Raw genomic sequence first — 20015 nt, 5'->3', positions numbered from 1 at the left:
CCTTGACTAGACAGACCTTTGTTGGCAAAGTAACATCTCTGCTTTTGAATATGCTATCTAGGTTGGTCATAACTTTCCTTCCAAGGAGTAAGCGTCTTTTAATTTCATGGCTGCAGTCACCATCTGCAGTGATTTTGGAGCCCAAAAAAATAAAGTCTGGCACTGTTTCCACTGTTTCCCCATCTATTTCCCATGAAGTGATGGGACCAGATGCCTTAAGACAACAGAAATTTGTTCTCTCAATTTTGAAAGCTAGAAGTTCAAAATCAAGGTGTTGCCAAGGCCATACTCCTTCTGAAGGTTCTAGGGAAGATGCTTTCCTAGCATCTCATGGCCCCCAGCAATCCTTGGCATTCCCTGCCCTTAGCTTTACCATTCCAGTCTCTTCCTGGATCTTCACGTGGCCTTCTTCCCTGGGTCTGGTGTGGCTTCTCCTCTTTGTACAAGGACAATAGTCGTTTGATTCAAGATCAACCCTAAATCCAAGATGACTTCATCTAAGATCTGTAACTAATTGCATCTGCAAAGATCTGTGTTTCAAACAAAGTCACATTCTGAGGTTCCAAATGGATATGAATGTTCAGGGATGCTTTTCAGCCACCACACTGTTAAGTACCCTTCAAGGACAACATCCCACAGCACATATTTATTTCAAAATATCACAGTGCTGAGGTTGGGAAATGCTGCTTCAGAGAGAGGCATTTCTTCTCTGGGAAATAGGCGAATGGTCTCTGCTAATCACAAAAAGGGTCTCAGAGCAGCTTCAAGTCCAGAGACCAGAGGCAGTTACTCTTATTAATCCCATTTTACAGAGGTGGAAACTGAGGTGTTCCCCAAATCAAACTGAGACCACTAGGCCAAGATCATTTAGCTACTGGGGTCACGAAGCTGTCACTCAAGACCAGAGCTGTCTGTACGTGGACCCCCAAGGCTTTTCCTGCCAAGAGTGAGCTCTCAGGTACCAAAGCTCTGAAGAGAAACATGGGCCGAGACTCCTTCTTTGTGGAGGAGCTAATTCTGTAAATCAGCAAGTGACTTGTGAGCCACTGAGTCAGAGTAAGTCTACGGCAAGAAGGAGCCCTCGATTCTGGTCCATTCTTTCGTTTTACAGTTGAGGACACTGTAAAAGAACAGATGGCTGGTCCCACAGGACACACGTCCCAGAGGCGGCGGCAGGTCAGAGAGAGAACCTGGGTTCCCCCAGTTCAACCTCAGGGCCTTGGTGCTTCGCCGCAGCACCTCTCAGGGGAACCTGAGTGTAAACGGGCGGATGGCTAACTCTCCCCTCGCGGCCACCTTCTAGCTGGGCCTGGACAAGAGAAGCTGAGCTGCAGGCCCCAAGCTGGTCGGGCAGGTGTCCCCTGTGACAGAGGAGGTGAGGGCTGGGCAGTCAACTCCCATAATTAAGAAAAGGAAACCTGTTACTCAGGTGCTCTGAGGAAAACGCCTCCAGGACCTACGTCTTCCCCGACAGCCTCTGGGCCTCCAGTCAGGGGCGGAGGCGGGGCGTGGGGGAGCGCCACCTAGGCCCACGGCCTCCATGGGCTCCTGTCACAGGCGGAGGCGGGCCGTGGGGGAGTGACACCTGACTGCCTCTGGGCCTCACGTCACGGGCAGAGGCGGGGCGTGGGGGAGCGGCACCCAGGTCCACGGCCTCCCGGGCCTCCCGTCAGGGGCGGAGGCCGGGCGTGGGGGAGCGCCACCCGACATCCTCTGGGCCTCACGTCACAGGCGGAGGCCGGGCGTGGGGGAGCGCCACCCGACAGCCTCTGCGCCTCACGTCACGGGCGGAGGCGGGGCGTGGGGGAGCGCCACCCAGGCCCACGGCCTTCCCTCAGGACGCTCCTCCCTGCCGTTGACCTTCCCTGGGCCCCGCTCAGCTCTCAGGAGGACAGGCAGGAAGGTTGTCTTCCCTAGGAACCGCACCCCCCCCCCCCACACACACACCCTGCACATTAACCTCGACAGCGGAGAACCTGGCTCCCAGACGACCACAGAGAATCTGGAGGCCTTTTGGTGGTGGGGTCACCCTGTGAGGTCCACCCCAACACAGGATCTCGGAAAACCAGCCAGTTCTGTTTGGGCACAGAAGGCAGCCTGGTTTCAACTGTCAATGGTAAGGATGCGCCTACAGGCCCCTCACAGAGGAGACGAGTTCAGCCCAGAGTCACAGTGAGGTAAGAAAGCCCCAGTCTGGCAGGTAGGCCTCTACAGGTAGGACGGCCATCATCGCCACATCCCTTACCCTCTCGGTTCGCCGAGACCGGCATGCCAGGTCTGAGACCTCGAAGGTCCTTCCTGGAGCGTGTAGCCCCAGACAGAACTACCAGCTGCAGCCAGAAAGCTCCAGGGCTTTCTCTAGGCTCCTCAGAAAGACACCAAGAAAGCCAGGTGAGCGGCAGCAGGATACCTGAGGAGGCCCGGAAGGGGAAGAGCCTGTCCCAGTCCCGTTCACAGTCCCTTCTTTTCTTTCCTCTCTGTTTTCAGATCTGGTTCCTGGTGCAAACCCCCCAGCAGCCACCAGGCCCCGCCTTCAGCTGTCTCACCTCCCAGCACACACCTCCCACTTGTGCTTGTGCTGGTTGCCCTGGAAACCTAAGTGTGGGCTTGAATGGAGTCTAACACACCCAGCAGGGAGATGGAATAGGGCCAGGTGTATTTTTAAAGCTGGTCATCACGAGAAGAGCCTCCTTCCCTGGTCACTGGGTCCCTGCTTCAGGGACTGGCTCACAAATGCAACACAGCTAAACACTGAGCCTCTTGCATGGCTTTAACCTACTGGATAGTTTAAGCAGAAAGTTATCATCTGTATTGTATTTCGGACTTCTGCCTTTTGAGACACTCATGATCTGGCGTGTGTAGTCACTGTGAGATTCTGGAAATAATGAGAGAAAGGCTGACACATTCATTACACACCAGGCGCTTCTTAAAGTTCTTTGTGTTTGTAATTAGCCCACTTAATCTTCACAACTGCTCTCTGAGTGAGATCCTACTCTGAGCCCCATTTTACAGTTAGGGACACTGAGGCACATAGAGGGCGATTGGTCTGCCCAACACCACGAAGCTAAGGGAGACACAAGAGTTGAACCTAAGTAGCATGACACCAGACGCCCCACTCCTAATCAATGGGCCGTTCTGCCTCTGCAACATTCTACCCAGACAGTCCTGATTTGGAAATCTGGCCCTGGCCCTGTGCAACCTCAGGGAAGTGTCTACACCTCTCTGAGTAGTAGTTCCCCTTTTGGTAACACAGGGTTACTAATGTCTTGTGAACGTGTAATCAGAAGTCAGGTATGTAAGAGTCTAGCAGATAGGTAGTGCTCTATGCAAGGTAGCTTTGTTGGTGTTAGTGGGGCTCCCTTGGCAGCTGGACCCCAGCGCTGGTATCGCAGCAGTGGGTGCTAAGCCATAACTGCTACTGTCCACAGGGGCGGGCGGGCAGGCAACTGCACGAGGGCCAGCAGGACCACGGCTGCTGTGTTAACGAGTCCACTGCTGTAGCTCTCAGCAATCACCAGGCCTGAGGGCTTCCAGCTCCTGCCACAAGCCCCTGGGCCTATGCCGGAGGGCTTCTCCAGCAGTGGATGTCACCTGCGAAGCACGTCCCCAGGAGCTGGTGGGTGAGCATCCAGTCCCCTTCTCTCTGAGGTCCCAAGAGTTCTGAGCGCCGGCTGCCCCCAGCCGGAGTCTGCTCGTGACCTCCCTCAGCATCGACTGCCTTCTCTTCCCTGTCTGGATTCCCAGTGCCCTGCTGGGATCACCCCCCCAAACACACCACGTGCACCCAGATCCTCATCTCAGGGTCAGCTCTAGAAGTGAAAGTGAAGTCGCTCAAGTCATGTCTGACTCTTTGCAACACCATGGACTGTAGCCTGCCAGGCTTCTTCGTCCATGAAATTTTCCAGGCAAGAGTACTGGCGTGGGTTGCCATTTGCTTCTCCAGGGTATCTTCCCTACCCAGGGATTGAACCCAGGTCTCCTGCACTGCAGGCAGATGCTTTACCCTCTGAGAGGGATCCAAATGACGATAGTATCCACATGCCTCTGATCCCGATGTCCTTAAAGAAAGTCCTCGGAAGACCCTCTACACAGTGGAAAAGGCAACTGTGGGAGAAAAACTGATTACTGGCTCCCAAAGAGGTCCAGACTCTAATTCCCAGAACCTGTAAAGGTTACCTTAAATGACAAAAGGAACTTTGCAGGTGGGATTAAACTAGGAAATTTAGGATAGACTACCTGAGCACGCCATAGATGTAATCACAAGTGTCCTGATAAGAGAGAGGTCGAGGAAGACTGGCACAGAGGAGGGAGGCCATGTGACCAGGGAGTGGCCATAGGAAACAAATGCAAGAACTCAGAGGCAAACGGGCAGCGGTCCTCAAAGCACGGCCCAGGAGCCAGCAGGATTAGCAGCACCTGGCATCTCATTAGAACTGCAAACCCCCGGGCCCCACTGCAGGCTCCCGCATCAGAACATCCGAGGGTGGGCCCAGCAGCCTGGCTTAACAAACCTTCCCAGTGACTCTGGTGCCGGCTATAATGGTTAACCATGGCCATACATTAGCATCACCTGGGGATCACTCAGCACTCACTCTCCATGCCTGATCTTATACCCCAGAGAGTCTGATGCAGTTGGCCTGTTTGGCCAGGACACTGGGTACCTGTAATACATCCCAGGTGAGTCTCATGTCTCTCCGAGGAGAACCAGTGCTCCAGTTTGAGAACCACTGATCCAGAACGTTAAGTTTCAAACTGAGCTTTGTAGAGTTGGGACTTCTGGAAAAATGTCAAGATGGATAAAGAAGGAGGGAGCAAAGTCCAAAACAGCGAGATGGGGCCAGACAGGCGGCGGTAAGGAGGAAGGCAGCCCAGCTGTGAGACGGGAGCGTGCGGTGGGGGCTCAAGAGCCGACAGTTGTTTTGGTATCAGGATGTGGGTCAGGATGGCCAGGCTGCCCTGGTTTCCAAGAGGTGTTTTGGTTTTTAAGAGACATCAGAAATACACTTTAAGGAGCCTCCGGAGTTGGTGATGGACAGGGAAACCTGGTGTGCTGCAGTCCATGGAGTTGCAAAGAGTTGGACACGACTGAGAGACTGAACTGAACAGGTGACTTCAGTGGTAAAGAATCTCCTGCCTGTCAGTGCAGGAGACATGGGTTCGATCCCTGATCCGGGAAGATGCCACACGCCATGGAGCAACTAAGCCTGTGTGCCACAACTACGGAGCCCGCGTTCTGCAGCCACTGAAGCTCTCGCACCCTAGAGCCTGTGCTCAGCAGCAAGAGAAGCCACCACGATGAGAAACCCTCGCACCGAACTAGAGAGAAGCCCCTTCTCTCCACAACCAGAGGAAAGCCCGCATGCAGCAATGAAGACCCAGCACAGCCAAGAATAAAATTACTTTTAAAAAACAAGTAATTTTTTTAAATTGTTAAATAACTTGATTTTTAAATATTAGCAAACAAGGCAACTAAAAAATTTTTATCTCTCTCTTTTTTCTATTGGTACTGCAACACAAAGGCTGGGTACAGCGCCACATGAAGACTGGACGTGGTCCTCGGGCAGCTAGTTTGCTTCAGGGGTCTTTCATTCACCCCTTGGGCCCAGGAGACTAGTCTTGTTAGGATGACAGCAGGAACTCCGCGGGAAGAAAGTATTTTTCTGCTCACTGCTGCATCCCAGCTCCAGGTACAGAGTTGGGCCTTATTTAGTGTTTATTGAATTAATATATTTAAATTTATTGTCTTATAGCAATCCTGTGAGATTATTGTACCCACTTTACAGATGAGGAAATCGGGACTCACACCACAATTATTATGTGAACATCCAGCAATCACACAGGATTCAAACTCAAGATCCCCTCAGGAGGGACACCTGTGAAGAGCAAATAAGCTGCAGCTGTGAAAAAGTCTGGCAAAGAAGGGTCTGGGGTGCTTGGTGCCAGTTAGAAGAGCAATGAGAGCAGGCAGCAGTTACCATGTGAACCGCATTTCAGGAAGACCGGTCACCTGCCTACACGGTGACTCATTCTGTGTCACAGGGATTTCTCTTCCTCCTGGAGCTGTCGTTTTTGTATGGCTGTGGGTCTGAGGGGACTTCCCAGGTGGTGCTATCGGTAAAGGACCCGTCTGCCAGTGCAGGAGATGCAGGAGACGTGGGTTCCATCCCTGGGTTGGGAAGATCCCCTGGAGAAGGGAATGGCAACCCACTCAGATATTCTTGCCTGGAGAATCCCACAGACAGAGGAGCCTGGTGGGCTATAGTCCATGGGGTCACAAAGAGTTGGACACGACTGAAGTGACTTAGCATGCATGCACGCGCATGGGCCTGCGGAAAGCAGGCTTGGGTAGGATGAATGACAGTGTCCGGCTTGACCCAGCTAACCTGGAGAGGAAGCCGTCATCTTTCACTCCCACTTCTCTCTGAGCTGAGAGGCATCTACGGCTTTATTAGGAGGCTTAGGGTGGGGCGAAGTGGGCAAGCTGGGACCCCTGGAGGGCCCTCTAATTTAAGAACCCTCTCTGATTATATTATCCAGAGGAAATATGGGGAGCTAAATCGGAGGAGACGGCTGGGAAGTACATTACAGAACATTAAACAACAGTCGACCAGCTTCAGACACAAATAAATGGCCCGTAATCTACTGCCAAGAACACAATCGGTCCCGAGCGGTGGTCTGGCTGGCTTCCAGGCAGGGGAGTGCAGGGCTGGACACCAGTCCTATAGGCCACGAAATCCTGCCCTGGTACCATCCCAGCACCCACAGGAGAAGACTGAGGCAGCCAGGCAAACCTCACAAGTGTCCCCGTGACCTCACTCTTCAGAACTGGATGTGGGCCTTCTCTCCATTTTGTCCTGAACCCTGGACCCAAGCATCACCTGGTGAGCTCCTGCCTGCTTGAGAAATCCTGTGATGCAGAAGGGAAGCCACGCATGTCTCTGGGCAGAGCCGCCTGGTTCACACCCTGGAGAGAATGTCTGTGAAATGCTGGTGCCCTGTCTCCAGGAAGCCTCATCCCCCACATGCCCTGGTTGATGCCCACCTGACCAAAGCACACTTTGGCTTAGAGCTTTAACTCCTCTTATAGCACAAATGGGCTTCCCAGGGGATGCTAGTGGTAAAGAACCCTTCTGCCAATGCAGAAGATATAAGAGACACGAGTTTGATCCCTGAGTCAGGGAAATCCCCTGGAGGAGGGCATGGCAACCCACTCCAGTGTTCTTGCCTGGAGAATCCCATGGATAGAGAAGCCTGGTGGGCTGCAGTCCATAGGTCAAAAAGAGATGGATGTGACTGTAGTGACTTAGTATACACACACACACACACAAACACACGACACAAATACCTCTGAAGAAAGATAAACCTGTTCCCTGGCAAGTCATTCACACTTTAGTATGAATTCATCATGTCAATCTTTTGCTAAAGGCACTGATAATCCTGAGGAGAAGGCAAGAAAGTATGGAGAATGCAGACCTGGAACTGGATTTTTGGAGGCTGGGGTATACATAGGACTTTAAAAGCTAGTATCACTGTCTATCCATGGCCATAGCAGATTTGGCCTACGTTGGTAAGAGCCCTGGAATTAGAGTCAGTGGGTAGGTTCCAGGCTCCAGCTCTCCCAACACCAGCTATGCCATCTTGGGTGGTCACTTAACCTCTCTGAGCCTTCATTGCTCCTGCTGAAAAGCAGGAATGAGACCACACCCATCCCAGGTGCTGTGAGGGTTGCAGAGATTGAAGTGTGTGACAGGCCTGTCCTATAAATATCCCCACCCTTGAGTCTATGCCACCACATTCTAGAAACTGCTCAATGATGGAGCCACGTCTGTGGATGGACCCTTGAGCTGAGTGAGTGCACAGACCACCGTGATTCCAGCCGGGTCCACCAGACCCAAGCCAGATCAGCTGACCCTTAGCTGACCCACAGACACATGCGCTTCAACAATAAACAACTGTTGCTCAGCCACTGAGTGTTATGGTGGTTTATCACCCGGCAAGGATTGAAATGATACTCCAGAAGTTAGGCCTTCTGACACTTTCTATTTTAGGGCCACGTTCAATAGAAGTTAATATACCTGACACGTCTCTGCCTTCTTAAGCAAAATGAAGCGAACACAATTTTCACAGTCTTCACTGGGTCATTCACGTTCATCACAGTGCCAACCAGTCAACGAGCTACAAGTCGATGGTGCCTTTGCAGACAACATGCAGAACAGAGGCTCTAGAAATAATTCCAACCTGCTGTCCTTTTTGATCAAAGAATTATTCCCTTGGTTCTTTACCCTTTCTCTGGTGATCCATTGTGTCAGCTGTCTCTGTGGTTTGTGTCGTCACTGTGTCTGTTTAAAGTAGCAGCCCCTGTTAGACCCTAGTCTACGGTGCTCAGCTACCTCACCACCCCTGAGAAGCCTGCCCTCCCAGCCTTCTGAGCGCTCCCAGGCTTGCAGTGGGGCCTGAGCTCGTTTCCGGCACCCGACGAGGGTGCTGCAGCACTGGAACGGCTGTCATGGTTGCAGCCTCTTGGATGCCGTTTGCTCCCTTCCCGGGCCTCTCGGGGACCCGTCAATGGGGCTGCCAGGCCCTGACCATCTGCTTCAGAGCTGTGCTGTGTCTGGGGGTGCTGGAGGCCAGTCTTTCCTGAAGAGAGTGAAGGAAAGGACCAGGCTTCCTCCATCTCGGCCTGCCTCTCCCCGGCCCGGCTTGTCTTGTGCCCCGTGTGGCACTGAGCACAGGGCCTGGCACACAGCAGGCACCCCCTGAGCTACAGTGGGCGGAGGGCCTGGCACACAGCAGGCACCCCCTGAGCTACGGCGGGCGGAGTGGAAGGGCTTCCTGGTGGCGCTTCTCTGTGTGCACAGGGCTGGGCTTCTTCAGAAGGGTGAGCTTCTGGATACAGACTGTTTCACATCAGATTGCTGGAAAATTGTTTTCAAAAAGTTAAAGTTCTCCTGTGTTTAAGGAACAAGTTCCCATTTCTGAACTGTGCTCTCTGGTGACCTGATGACAGGGACAAGGCAAAGTGACTCCATGGGAGGAAGATGATGTTTTTTTGCTCCGTTGAGCTGACACCTCAATGACTTCTCCTAGAGCAACCCCTGTCATTTTACCAAATGTCCAAAGACCACCAGAAGATCTGGATTTAGCAGCTCACGACGAAGGGCCTCTGGATGGGTGGGCTAACTCTTCTTAGTTCCCAGTTCTTCACTCAACCAGGGGCTGACGCCCACGACTGCATCGGGGGCTCCCTTGCCCCGGCTTCCAGTTGGGCTTGCCCAGGGGAGGCACTGCCAGTAGGTGGTTGGGTTGGAGGAATGGGTTGGAGTGGCCTGGGGATGCTGTCCGCTTTGAGTCCCTCTTTAACAAAAGCTCCTGCTCAGCAACTCCTCCTCCAAGTCCCAACTCTCCCGGGATCTAGTTCCCGCTTCTCCCTCAAGCACGGGGTGGGAAAGGCTCCCGGAGTTGCTAATTTCTCAGCCTCCCTTCTGGGCTCCCTTACGCCCACCCACACCTCTGAATGCGGTCCCCTCATTCAAGTCTCAGTCCCTTGGTCTCCCACCATTACCCTGCCTGAGCAGTCTGTACCAGGTCTCACGTAAGGATGTCTAAGCCATGCTGAGCCTCTCTTGAGGGCCAGGAGTTCAAAAACACCCCAAGGTTCACTTCTCTCCAGCTTTCGGAACTTGTTAGCCAATTTGGCCACCTCTAAATTAAGTCGTGCGAAAGGAAGGCAGACTCCAGCCTACAGATGAGAAGAGTTCTCACTCCCTCATTGACTCATCCAGTCACCAAATAGTTATTGGACACCTCCCTGCTATTTCCCTGGGGAATTAGGAGTAGTGGCCAAGATTGTGTAGTGCCTGCCCACCTGGTGCTCACAGTCTAATGCCAACCACCTCCCAGAAGCCAGAGAGCACCCCCCCACACACACCCCAGATCATGGCTGGAACCACAAGACTGAGTTTCCTCGAGTCCCGAGACTTCAGCAGATTCTCAAAGGAGTCAAGCTAGGTTGAGAACCACCAAACAGACCAAAGGAACCATGGCACTTCGCTCCTGACTTGGGGAGTAAAGACCTTCTTCACTCCCAGAAGCCCGGCGCTCTCCACTTGAATGGGGGGAGAGGGTGCAGACACACACCTGTGGCAGCCCGGCCATCTGCCGTTTCCTGCCCCCCAACATTCTCCACCAGCTCTCGTCCCCTCCTCTAGCTCCCCTGCATGTTTATAATTCGCCCCACGCCCTTCTCTGAGCCCCTCCCTAGGGGCCCACAGGCGTTGGCAGCTCAGTATGTCAGCGGAGCGTTGTTATGAATGGACGGGGCTGGGCACTGGGAGGGAGCCATGTCCTGCCTCTGGGGAGCCTGCATCCAGCAAAGCGAGGGACAGGGCGATTCCTGCCTCAACTCGGGCATGTCTGAGACTCGCGTTGGAGGCCTTACGGAAACAGCTTTCTCTGCAGAGTCAAGGGTGACTGAGGTGAGCTGAGGGGGGAGGTGAGGGTCCAGGCTGTCAAACATGGGGTGTGTCCTCAGGAAACATCTGAGATTCCTCAGAAAGGTTGACACAGGCCAGCCAGTAACCCAATACTTCCTCTGTCCGGGGTCGGGCAGGACAAGGGCACCAGCCTGGAGCCCTCTGGAGAGGTGGTCGGGCTGGGGGCTCAGAGAGCCCCCTTGACCACCCAGCGCTTCAGTTGTCCACTCTGCAGCCCCGTCCCCCTCTCCCTGAGAAGCCCCCTTCAGGGTGAAAGTTCAACGGGAAAGGAGACAGCGCGGGAGAGACCGGAGACCTGGTCTCAAGGCTGCAGGGGGCCCCGAGACCCCCAAGAGAACCAGTGGGACACCCCTCACAGCAGGCCAGCCTGCAGGGCAGCGGGCCCCTGTGGGCCAAGTGCCCCCTGCCCCAGGGGACGGGGTCAGGGGTGCATTGATGGCAACGTCTGGACTCACTTCCCTCACTTGCACATCTGTCTCTGTGACGCTCCCCACAATTCCTGACCAAAACGCCATCCTGCGGCAAGTGAAGCAGTCTGTTCAGGGGTCCCGGGCTCTGAGCAGCTGCTGGGGACAGGCACAGAAGGGGCGTTCCCACAAGGACAGCCAGCCGCGACCCCAGGCCGCTCCCAGCCAGCCCCCCTCCAGCCCGAGGCGCCGCGGCCAGGCCTCCTCCCTCCCGGGCCGGGACGACCGAGGGGAAACGGGGCAGTCGTGGTCCCGCTTTACCTGCTGAAATCGGGAGCACGCTGGTGAGGAAAGTGGGCTGAGACACGATGAAGCGGAAGAAAAGCTGAAGATAAATTCCCAGAGTCACTGGATGCAGGACAAGCATGCTGGCTGCAGTCTGGAAAGTGTCAAGTTCTCAAAGCAGGGCTGCGGGGAGCCTGGCTTATCTCTGCTTTGTCTTCCTCTCGCATTGGCCTCTCTCTCTGCCTCTCTCTCTCTCCTTCTCTGCCTCTCTCTCTCTCTCCCTCCATCTCCCTCCCCTCTCTCCTTTCCCCATGCCTTTACCAAGAAAGAATGCCAACCATTTCCCACTAAACCTCCTCCGTACTACACAGGGTTATATTTATCTTAACCCGGGATCAAATGCCCATGTTAAAATTAAAATATCTGAATTTTCTTTTCTGCAGACTATGGAAAGAGGCCACTGAAGAAGTGACTTAAAAAAAAAAAAGGGGGCAGTGAAATCTCAAATGTCCCCTAGAAGTGGTCCTCAAGGGCAGACAGACTTCTTGATTGATCATCCACCAGCACCTGCCCCCTCCCAAGCAAGGTGCTCTGCAGATCCCAGAGTCAACTCAGACTCTCAGGATTCAAACTGAATTCCATGGAGACAAAGCCTTCTGCTGTCAGCCTGTGACACTTTGACCCACTGGGGGACAAATGTTATGTTGACCCTGGATTTTTTTCTTTAATTATCCAATAAAAAGTGGGGGAGGGTGTGATGGTGGTAGTGGTGAATTTATATTTTCCAAAACAGCTTTCTTTCTCCATTAAAAAGTGCTTATTTTCCCTCTACTATTTCTAACCTTTTTTTAAAAAAAAGAATTTGTAACCCTTTATCTATGCAAAGCAATGAGTGAAAAATGAAGTCAGTGGATTCTAAAGCAAATGATTATTGATCATAGTGCATTAGGGAAACATCACAGACTTGACTTTTGGCTAAGCAAAATTCTTCAAATAAAATGTCACATCCTTCAGTGAATCCTCTTATGAGCTTTAGAGACTGTTAAAGAAATCTTTATGTCTCTCTATGTAAATAATTAAAGTAATAATCCACAGAGATGCTTATTTTGCTTTAATCTACATAACATACTCCCAGTCCCTCATGGGAACGAATTCATACCCTGAGAAAACCATAGTACAAAAAGACACGTGTATCCCAATGTTCTTTGCAGCACTATTTACAATAGCCAGGACATGGAAGCAAACTAAGTGTCCGTTGACAGATGCATGTATAAAGAAGTCATGGTACAGATATGCAGTGGGATACTAGTCATAAAGAGGAACAAAACTGGGTCGTTTGTAGAGGTGCGGAGGGACCTAGAGTCTGTCATACAGAGTGAAGCAAGTCAGAAAGAGAAAAGCAAGTACCGTATATGAATGCATATATGTGGAATCTAGAAAAGGGTACGGATGAACCTATGTTTGGGGCAAGAATAGAGGTGCTGACGTAGGGAGCACACGCATGGACACAGAAGGGGAAGGAGGGGGCAGGACAAATGCAGAGAGTAGCACTGACATGTACACGCTGCCGAGTGTGAGACTGGCGGCTAGTGGGAAGCAGCTGTGCAATACAGGGAGCTCAGCCTGGTGCTGTGACGACCTAGAGGGGATGCGGGGTGGGAGGCTCAAGGGGGACGGGATGAACTTTGCACAGAGCTGATTCACACTGATGCACAGCGGAAACTAGCACCACGTTGTAAAGTGACTTTACTCCAATAGAAAAAGAAAAAAATAAAAATAAAAACCTCCTGACTCTGGGGTGCTGGAGCTGAGCTCCGGAAGAGCAGGACGGGGAGAGGTGATGCCCACAGCTCCGGGTCCAGGGGGCTGGAGCTCTGCTGTGTCTGGGGTCAAACTTCCTGATGTCTCTGAGCCTCAGTTTTCTCCTTAACGGCCTGTTGGAAAGGTTACATGAGGTGGCATGGGCTGAGTCATACACGGATTGAAGGTTATGTATAGAGAGAACAGAAATGAAGCCTGAGGAGCCGCGGCGGACAGGCGGCTGAGCTGGCCACCCGCAGCCTCCCGCATCCCTGCGGGGCACGCCCCTCTCCCCCACAGGAGGTGGGGGCCTGTTTCCCCTCCTGTCGACTCTGGGCCGGCCTTGCGGCGAGCTCTGACCCTCAGAACGTGGCTGAAGTGACACGGCCATTTCTGGGCCTGGCCTTAACAGGCCTGGCAGCTTTGGCTTTTGCCTCTTGGAAAACAGCCGCCACATTCAAAAGTCTGGACTACTGACTAGGCCACAAGGAGAGGGAAGCTGCTGGGACTGGCCATCTGGCCATCTCATTCAAGGCCCTCGACAGGAGAGCGAGGTCAGTTTGGATCATCTGGGCTCATTCAGGTCCCCAGATGATGGCAGTCACCGAAGGGCCCAGGTGAAACCAGCTAAAGAACTACACAGGTGGACCCAGCCCAGACGACAGAGTCAGGAGCAAACAAGCGGCCTGTTGATTTGCCTTCAGTGTCCCGAAACCACTAGGTTTTCAGATGATTTGTTACAGCAGCAATAGCTAACTAATAGACGATTTAGGAGAAAAGTATGAAGAATATACTCAAGTTACATGCAAAATTAACAACAGGACAGCTTAGAGAAAGGGGTACCCCATGTCGCTGTTCCCAAAATGTTTAACAGAAGGATCATGATTTTTGGCTAAGTCCAGCCAGGAAATTCTCATGCTCGTTTGCATAACTCTTTAAGCCTCCAGCCCCAGCAGCGGGCTTTGGGTGCCTTGCAGAAGGTGTGGGCTACGTGAGGGGAAGGTAATTTTTCAGTCACTTGGTGCCAGAACCTGGACTTTCACCATCCAGTGCTGATTCCTCCTCTGAGAAGCCAGAGGGTGCTCCTCTCAGCACCCAGATCTCAATACTGCCCATGTAGTTGCCACAGATTCTGTTGCTACGTCCTGCCTGTGACAACGGCTGGTATAGTGTCCGAACTGCTTCTCCTCCACCATGCGTTGCTGTTTAATCTGTGTGAATGTCCCCGAGGGCTTCCCTGGTGGCGTAGTGGTGAAGAATCTGCCAGCCAATGCAGGAGACACAGGAGATGGGGGTTTGATCCCTAGGTTGGGAAGGTCCCCTGAGGTAGGAAACGGCAACCTGCCCCGTTTTCTTGCCTGGAAAATCCCACAGACAGTGATCCCTGGAGGGCTACCGTCTGTGGGATCTCAGAGAGTTGGACATGACTGAGTGACTGAGCGAGTGCGCGCATGCGCGCGTGCACACGCACACACACACACACACACACACAATTGTCCCTAAAGATAGGGGACTGTTTAAGAGCTCTGTGCAACCCCCTCAGCTCCCAGAACAGTTCCCGTGTCAGTTAATGTGGTCCAATCACACCACTGTAAGATGAAAAGGAAGTAGGAAATGGTAATGTAACCTTATGCTCCAGCCATGCTGAGCAGCTGGAGCTTCCCAGCAGCCCTTGCCTGCACACATGCAGCTGTGGGCCGGGGCCTGGTCCAGGGAGACCTGGGGCCAGTGTGGGGCGTGTGGACCGCTGCCTGCACGCAGGAGGCTGAGCGTGCACTCAGGCCATGCAGGGGAAGTCACTGCTCATCTAAATATGCAACTGAGACCTCCACCCTCTGGGCAGGCCCCAGCACAGAGGCATGTATAGGCCCCCTGCTGCTGCTGCTGCTAAGTCACTTCAGTCCTGCCCGACTCCGTGTGACCCCATAGACGGCAGCCCACCAGGCTCCCCCGTCCCTGGGATTCTCCAGGCAAGAACACTGGAGTGGGTTGCCATTTCCTTCTCCAATGCATGACAGTAAAAAGTGAAAGTGAAGTCACTCATTCGTGTCCGACTCTTAGCGACCGCATGGACTGCAGCCTACCAGGCTCCTCCGTCCATGGGATTTTCCAGGCAAGAGTACTGGAGTGGGGTGCCAATAGGCCCCCAATATTTATTAAACCATGTTTTGTAAATTTCCACTTCCTCTGAACCAGGTATTTTATGAGCCTGTTCATATGAGGTTACTCTAACTGACCGAGGAAGAAATTATCATCTCTCTTGAAACTCTTCTGGAAGGGCTCTGAATCTTTCAGAATCTAATAACACAGGCTATTACATTTCTCTAGAAGGAAATGATCTGAGGTTTGTGAAAGGCTGACACCAATAAAGCCAATCAAAGTTAGAGCCTTCCTTCCCAGACCCTGGAGGTAGGGGTGCACACTGAGGAGCAATGTGAGAGTGCCCATCACTCAGCGCTGAACAGACACATGCCCTTTCACTCAGAGATTCCACAGAAATACTCACGCCACTGCCCAGTGGTTCAGAGGCAAAGATATTCATCACAGCCTCAGATGCGAAACAGACTTTGCCTCCGTTCAGTTAAACATTATACAGACATCACAGAGAATAAGGTTTGCTATTGTTTAGTCACTCTGCCGACCCTTGGTGACCCCAAGGAGTGTAGTGTGCCAGGCTCCCTGTCCTTCACCATGTCCTGGAATCTGCTCAAACTCATGTCCATTAAGTCAGTGATCCTATCCCACCATCTTATCCTCTGTCGCCCCCTTCTCCTCTTGCCCTCAATCTTTCCCAGCATCAGGGTCTTTTCCAATGAGTCAGCTCTTCACATCAGGTGGCCCAAGTACTGGAGCTTCAGCTTCAGCATCAGTCCTTCCAATGAGTATTCAGGGCTGATCTCCTTTAGGATGGACTGGCTGGATCTCCCTGTTGTCCAAGGGACTCTCAGTGTCTTCTCCAGCATCACAATTTGAAAGCATCACTTATTTGGCACTCAGCCTTTATGGTCCAACTCTCACATCCATACCTGACTACTGGAAAAGCCATAGCTTTGACTAGACGGACCTTTGTCAGAAATGTGATGTCTCTGCTTTTTAATATGTATCTAGGTTGGTCATCGGAGAAGGCAATGGCACCCCATTCCAGTACTCTTGCCTGGAAAATCCCATGGACGGAGGAGCCTGGTGGGTTGCAGTCCACGGGATCGCTAAGAGTCGAACACGACTGAGTGACTTCACTTTCACTTTTCACTTTCCTGCATTGGAGAAGGAAATGGCAACCCACTCCAGTGTTCTTGCCTGGAGAAGCCCAGGGACGGGGGAGCCTGGTGGGCTGCCGTCTATGGGGTCGCACAGAGTCGGACACGACTGAAGTGACTTAGCAGCAGCAGCAGCAGCAGGTTGGTCATAGCTTTTCTTCCAAGGAGCGAGCATCTTTTAATTTCATGACTGCAGTCACCCTCCACAGTGGTTTTGGAGCTCAAGAAAAGAAAATCTATCACTGCTTCCACTTTTCCCCCTTCTATTTGCCATGAAGTGATAGGACCATATGCCATGATCTTTGTTTTTTGAATGCTGAGTTTTAAGCTAGTTTTTTTCACTCTCCTCTTTCACCCTCATCAAGAGGCTTTTTTACGTTCCTTTTCACTTTCTGCCATTAGAGTGGTATCATCTGCATTTCTGAGGTAGTTGATACTTCTCCTGGCAATCTTGATTCCAGTTTGTGAGTCATCCAGTCCCGAATTTTGCACGATGCACATTGCATGTAAGTTAAATGATTAGAGTGACAATATACAGCCTTGACAAACCCCTTTCCCAATTTTGTACTAGTCTGTTGCTTCATGTCCAGTTGTAACTGCTGCTTCTTGCCCTGCATACAGGTTTCTCAGGAGACAGGTAAGATGGTCTGGTATTCCCATCTCTTGAAGATTTATCACAATTTGTTGTGATCCACACAGTCAAAGGCTGTCAAAGAAGCACAAGTAGATGTTTTTCTGAAATTCTCTTGCTTTCTCTATGATCCAATGAATGTTGCCAATTGGATCTCTGGTTCTTCTTCTTTTTCTAAATCCAGATTGTACATTTGGAAGTTCTTAGTTAACAAACTGCTGAAGCCTAGTTTGAAGGATTTTGATCATTACCTTGCTAGCATGTAAAATGAGGGCAATTGTGTGGTAGTTGGAACATTCTTTGGCATTGTCTCTGCAGCAAATGATGCTGGAAAATTGGTATTTGATATGCAAAACAAACAAAAATCAACCCTAACCCTTTCATTATGTGTGTGCATGCTGAGTTGCTTCAGTCGTGTCCAATTCTTTGTGACCCCATGGACTGTGGTCTGCCAAGGCTCCTCTGTCCATAGGATTCTCCAGACAAGAATACTGGAGTGGGTTGCCATGCCCTCCTCCAGGGGATCTTCCTGACCCAGGGATTGAACCCGGGTCTCCTGCATTGCAGGCGGATTCTTTACCCACTCAGCTACCTGGGAAGCCCAACCCTTACATTGCCCCCTACAAAAAAATTAGCTCAAAGTAAACTATAGACCTAAAGGTAAGAGATAAAATCATTACACTTTTAGAAGAAAATAAAAGAAAATCTAAGTGACCTGGGTTAGGCAAAAACTTCTCTTTTTAAATTAAAAAATATTTAATAAAATTCTGTATATTTAAGGTTTAACAACATGATTTTTTGGATGTACACATACATTGTGAAATAATTAGTCAAGCTGATTAACATATTCATTACCTCACATGTTTGTTTGCTCTTTTTTTCCTAATGAGAACACCTAAGAAGCAGTCTCTTAGGGACTTGCCTGGTGGTCCAGTGATGAGATCCCACCCTGCACTGCAGAGGCACAGGTTCATCGATCTTTGGCTGGCGAACTAGGATCCTGAAGTCATGCAGTGTGGCCAAAAAAAGGAGTACTCTCTTAGAAAATTTGAAGTACACAAAACAGTATTATTAACTATAGTCACTATGCTGACCATTAGACCTCTAGAATTTATTTATCCTACTTAACTAAAACTTTGTACCTTTTGATCAACATTTTTCCATTCACCTCCTCACCTCTATTAACCATCCATGCTTCTATGAAAAAAAAAATATTTCTTAAGGACAGAAAAAGCACCAACAATGAAAGGAAAAAAAAATCTTCACTGGACTCATCAAAACAGTAAAACTTCTGCTCTTCGAAAGACAACATTAAATTGAAAAGATAAGCCAAAAAGCTAGACAAAAATACTTGCAAGACACATACAAGGGACTTATATTCAAAATACACGAGTAACTTTTACAACTCAATAATAATAAAACAACCCAACCAAAAAAACTGGGCAAAAGCTGTGAGTATGAATGGATACTTCACCAAAGAAGATACATGAATGGCACACAAGTACATGAAAATGCGGCATTCGGTTCACTTCAGTCGCTCAGTTGTGTCCGACTCTTTGCAACCCCATGAATTGCAGCACGCCAGGCCTCCCTGTCCATCACCAACTCCCGGAGTTCACCCAGATCATGTCCATCGAGTCGGTGATGCCATCCAGCCATCTCATCCTCTGTTGTCCCCTTCTTCTCCCGCCCTCAATCTTTCCCAGCATCAGGGTCTTTTCAAATGAGTCAGTTCTTCACATCAGGTGGCCAACGTATTGGAGTTTCAGCTTCAACATCAGTCCCTCCAATGAATATTCAGGGCTGATCTCCTTTAGAATGGACTGGTTGGATCACCTTGCAGTCCAAGGGACTCTCAAGAGTCTTCTCCAACAGCACAATCATATATAAATAACACCTTAATCTTCTTATACCTGTTAGACCTTTTAAACCTTATACAAATGATATTTGTAATAGTGGATATTTTTACAGTGAGCATTCTTTCATCTGTAATTTAAAAATAAGAGAACTTCTAATTTTTTCTGAAATCAAATTCTCAGCAGCCTTAGGAGTACAGCAGAAGGAAGAAAGGGAAGAGGTGTCTTTCCTGCAGGTCCGAGGTCCGACAAGTCCCTGCTGTGGAGCGGGGCAGACAGACCGTTATTGTTTGGTCCTGGGAGAGAAGAGAGCTGTGAGCCTGGTCTTTCTGGCCCAGAATGGAGGCTGATTCAGGGACACTGAGCCCTGGCTGCCTCCCCACGGCTGCCGGCAGCTGCGTCAGAGGAGGCACACCAGATGGGGCAGCTGGGAGGCCGGAGAGAGGCCGTCCTGGTGGCTCTGCTGGAGCTGTCGGGGCAGTGGAGTGCTGGGCTGGAAAGCTCCCGAGGGGCCCAGGCCCCAGCCTGCTGGTCCTCCTGCAGGGCAGGAAGGGGCTGTCCTCACTGTCGGGGAGGAGACTTGCCCTGGGTCACCTGGAGTGCTGTCACAACAGCGACAATAATCTCACTCGATGCAGCTTTTCCAACACTGTGCTGGAGGTGCACCCATTCTAACTCCACTTTTTAAAAAGCAGAGGGATTTAGTAACTCGAGACATGTGGCCTCTTGTAGGTCCCTCTTGGTAGCATACCGAAGCCCCTGGGAAGTTCTCCTAAAAAAGCATTTGGCACAAAATCTCTTTTAATTTAATTCCTATTATTTAATCCTCCTCCCTTTTCTTTTTTTTCCCCCCAAACATTAAACTTTTAATTTTGTTTTGGAGCATGAAAGTGAAGTCGCTCAGTCGTGTCCGACTCTTTGCAACCCCATGGACTGTAGCCTACCAGGCTCCTCTGTCCATGGGATTTTCCAGGCAATAGTACTGGAGGGGATTGCCGTTTCCTTCTCCAGTGGATCTTCCTGATCCGGGGATCGAACCCAGGGTCTCCCGCATGGTAGACAGACACTTTACCATCTGAGCCACCAGGGAAGTTTTGGAGTATAGCTGATGAATACTGTGGTGGTTGTTTGAGATGAGCAGTGAAGTGACTTAGCCATACATGCACAGAAATCCATCTCTCCCCCGAACTCTTGTTCTTTTTTTGAAAGTATTGATTTATTTTGCTGCATCAGGTCTTAGTTGCTGCATGAGGGATCTTATTCCCTAACCAGGGACTGAGCCCAGA

The 20015-nt window shown here is 51.0% G+C and overlaps 1 protein-coding gene across 2 annotated transcripts in view; it reads right to left on the bottom strand.

The window, feature by feature from the left end:
• Positions 1–11402, bottom strand: part of COLQ (collagen like tail subunit of asymmetric acetylcholinesterase) — a 65979-nt gene extending 54577 nt beyond the window's left edge. For both annotated transcript variants that reach the window (XM_070377152.1, XM_070377155.1), the window contains exon 1: positions 11222–11402. In XM_070377152.1, coding sequence (XP_070233253.1) covers positions 11222–11327 — 106 coding nt within the window. In that variant the 5' untranslated portion in view covers positions 11328–11402. The remainder of the gene's footprint in view (positions 1–11221) is intronic.
• Positions 11403–20015: the final 8613 nt, after the last annotated feature.

Source organism: Bos mutus, chromosome 1 (assembly GCF_027580195.1).
Source record: "Bos mutus isolate GX-2022 chromosome 1, NWIPB_WYAK_1.1, whole genome shotgun sequence".
NCBI classification, from domain to species: Eukaryota; Metazoa; Chordata; class Mammalia; order Artiodactyla; family Bovidae; genus Bos; species Bos mutus.
Note: the sequence above shows the minus strand (reverse complement) of the source record. Positions and strands in the feature narration are given on the sequence as shown.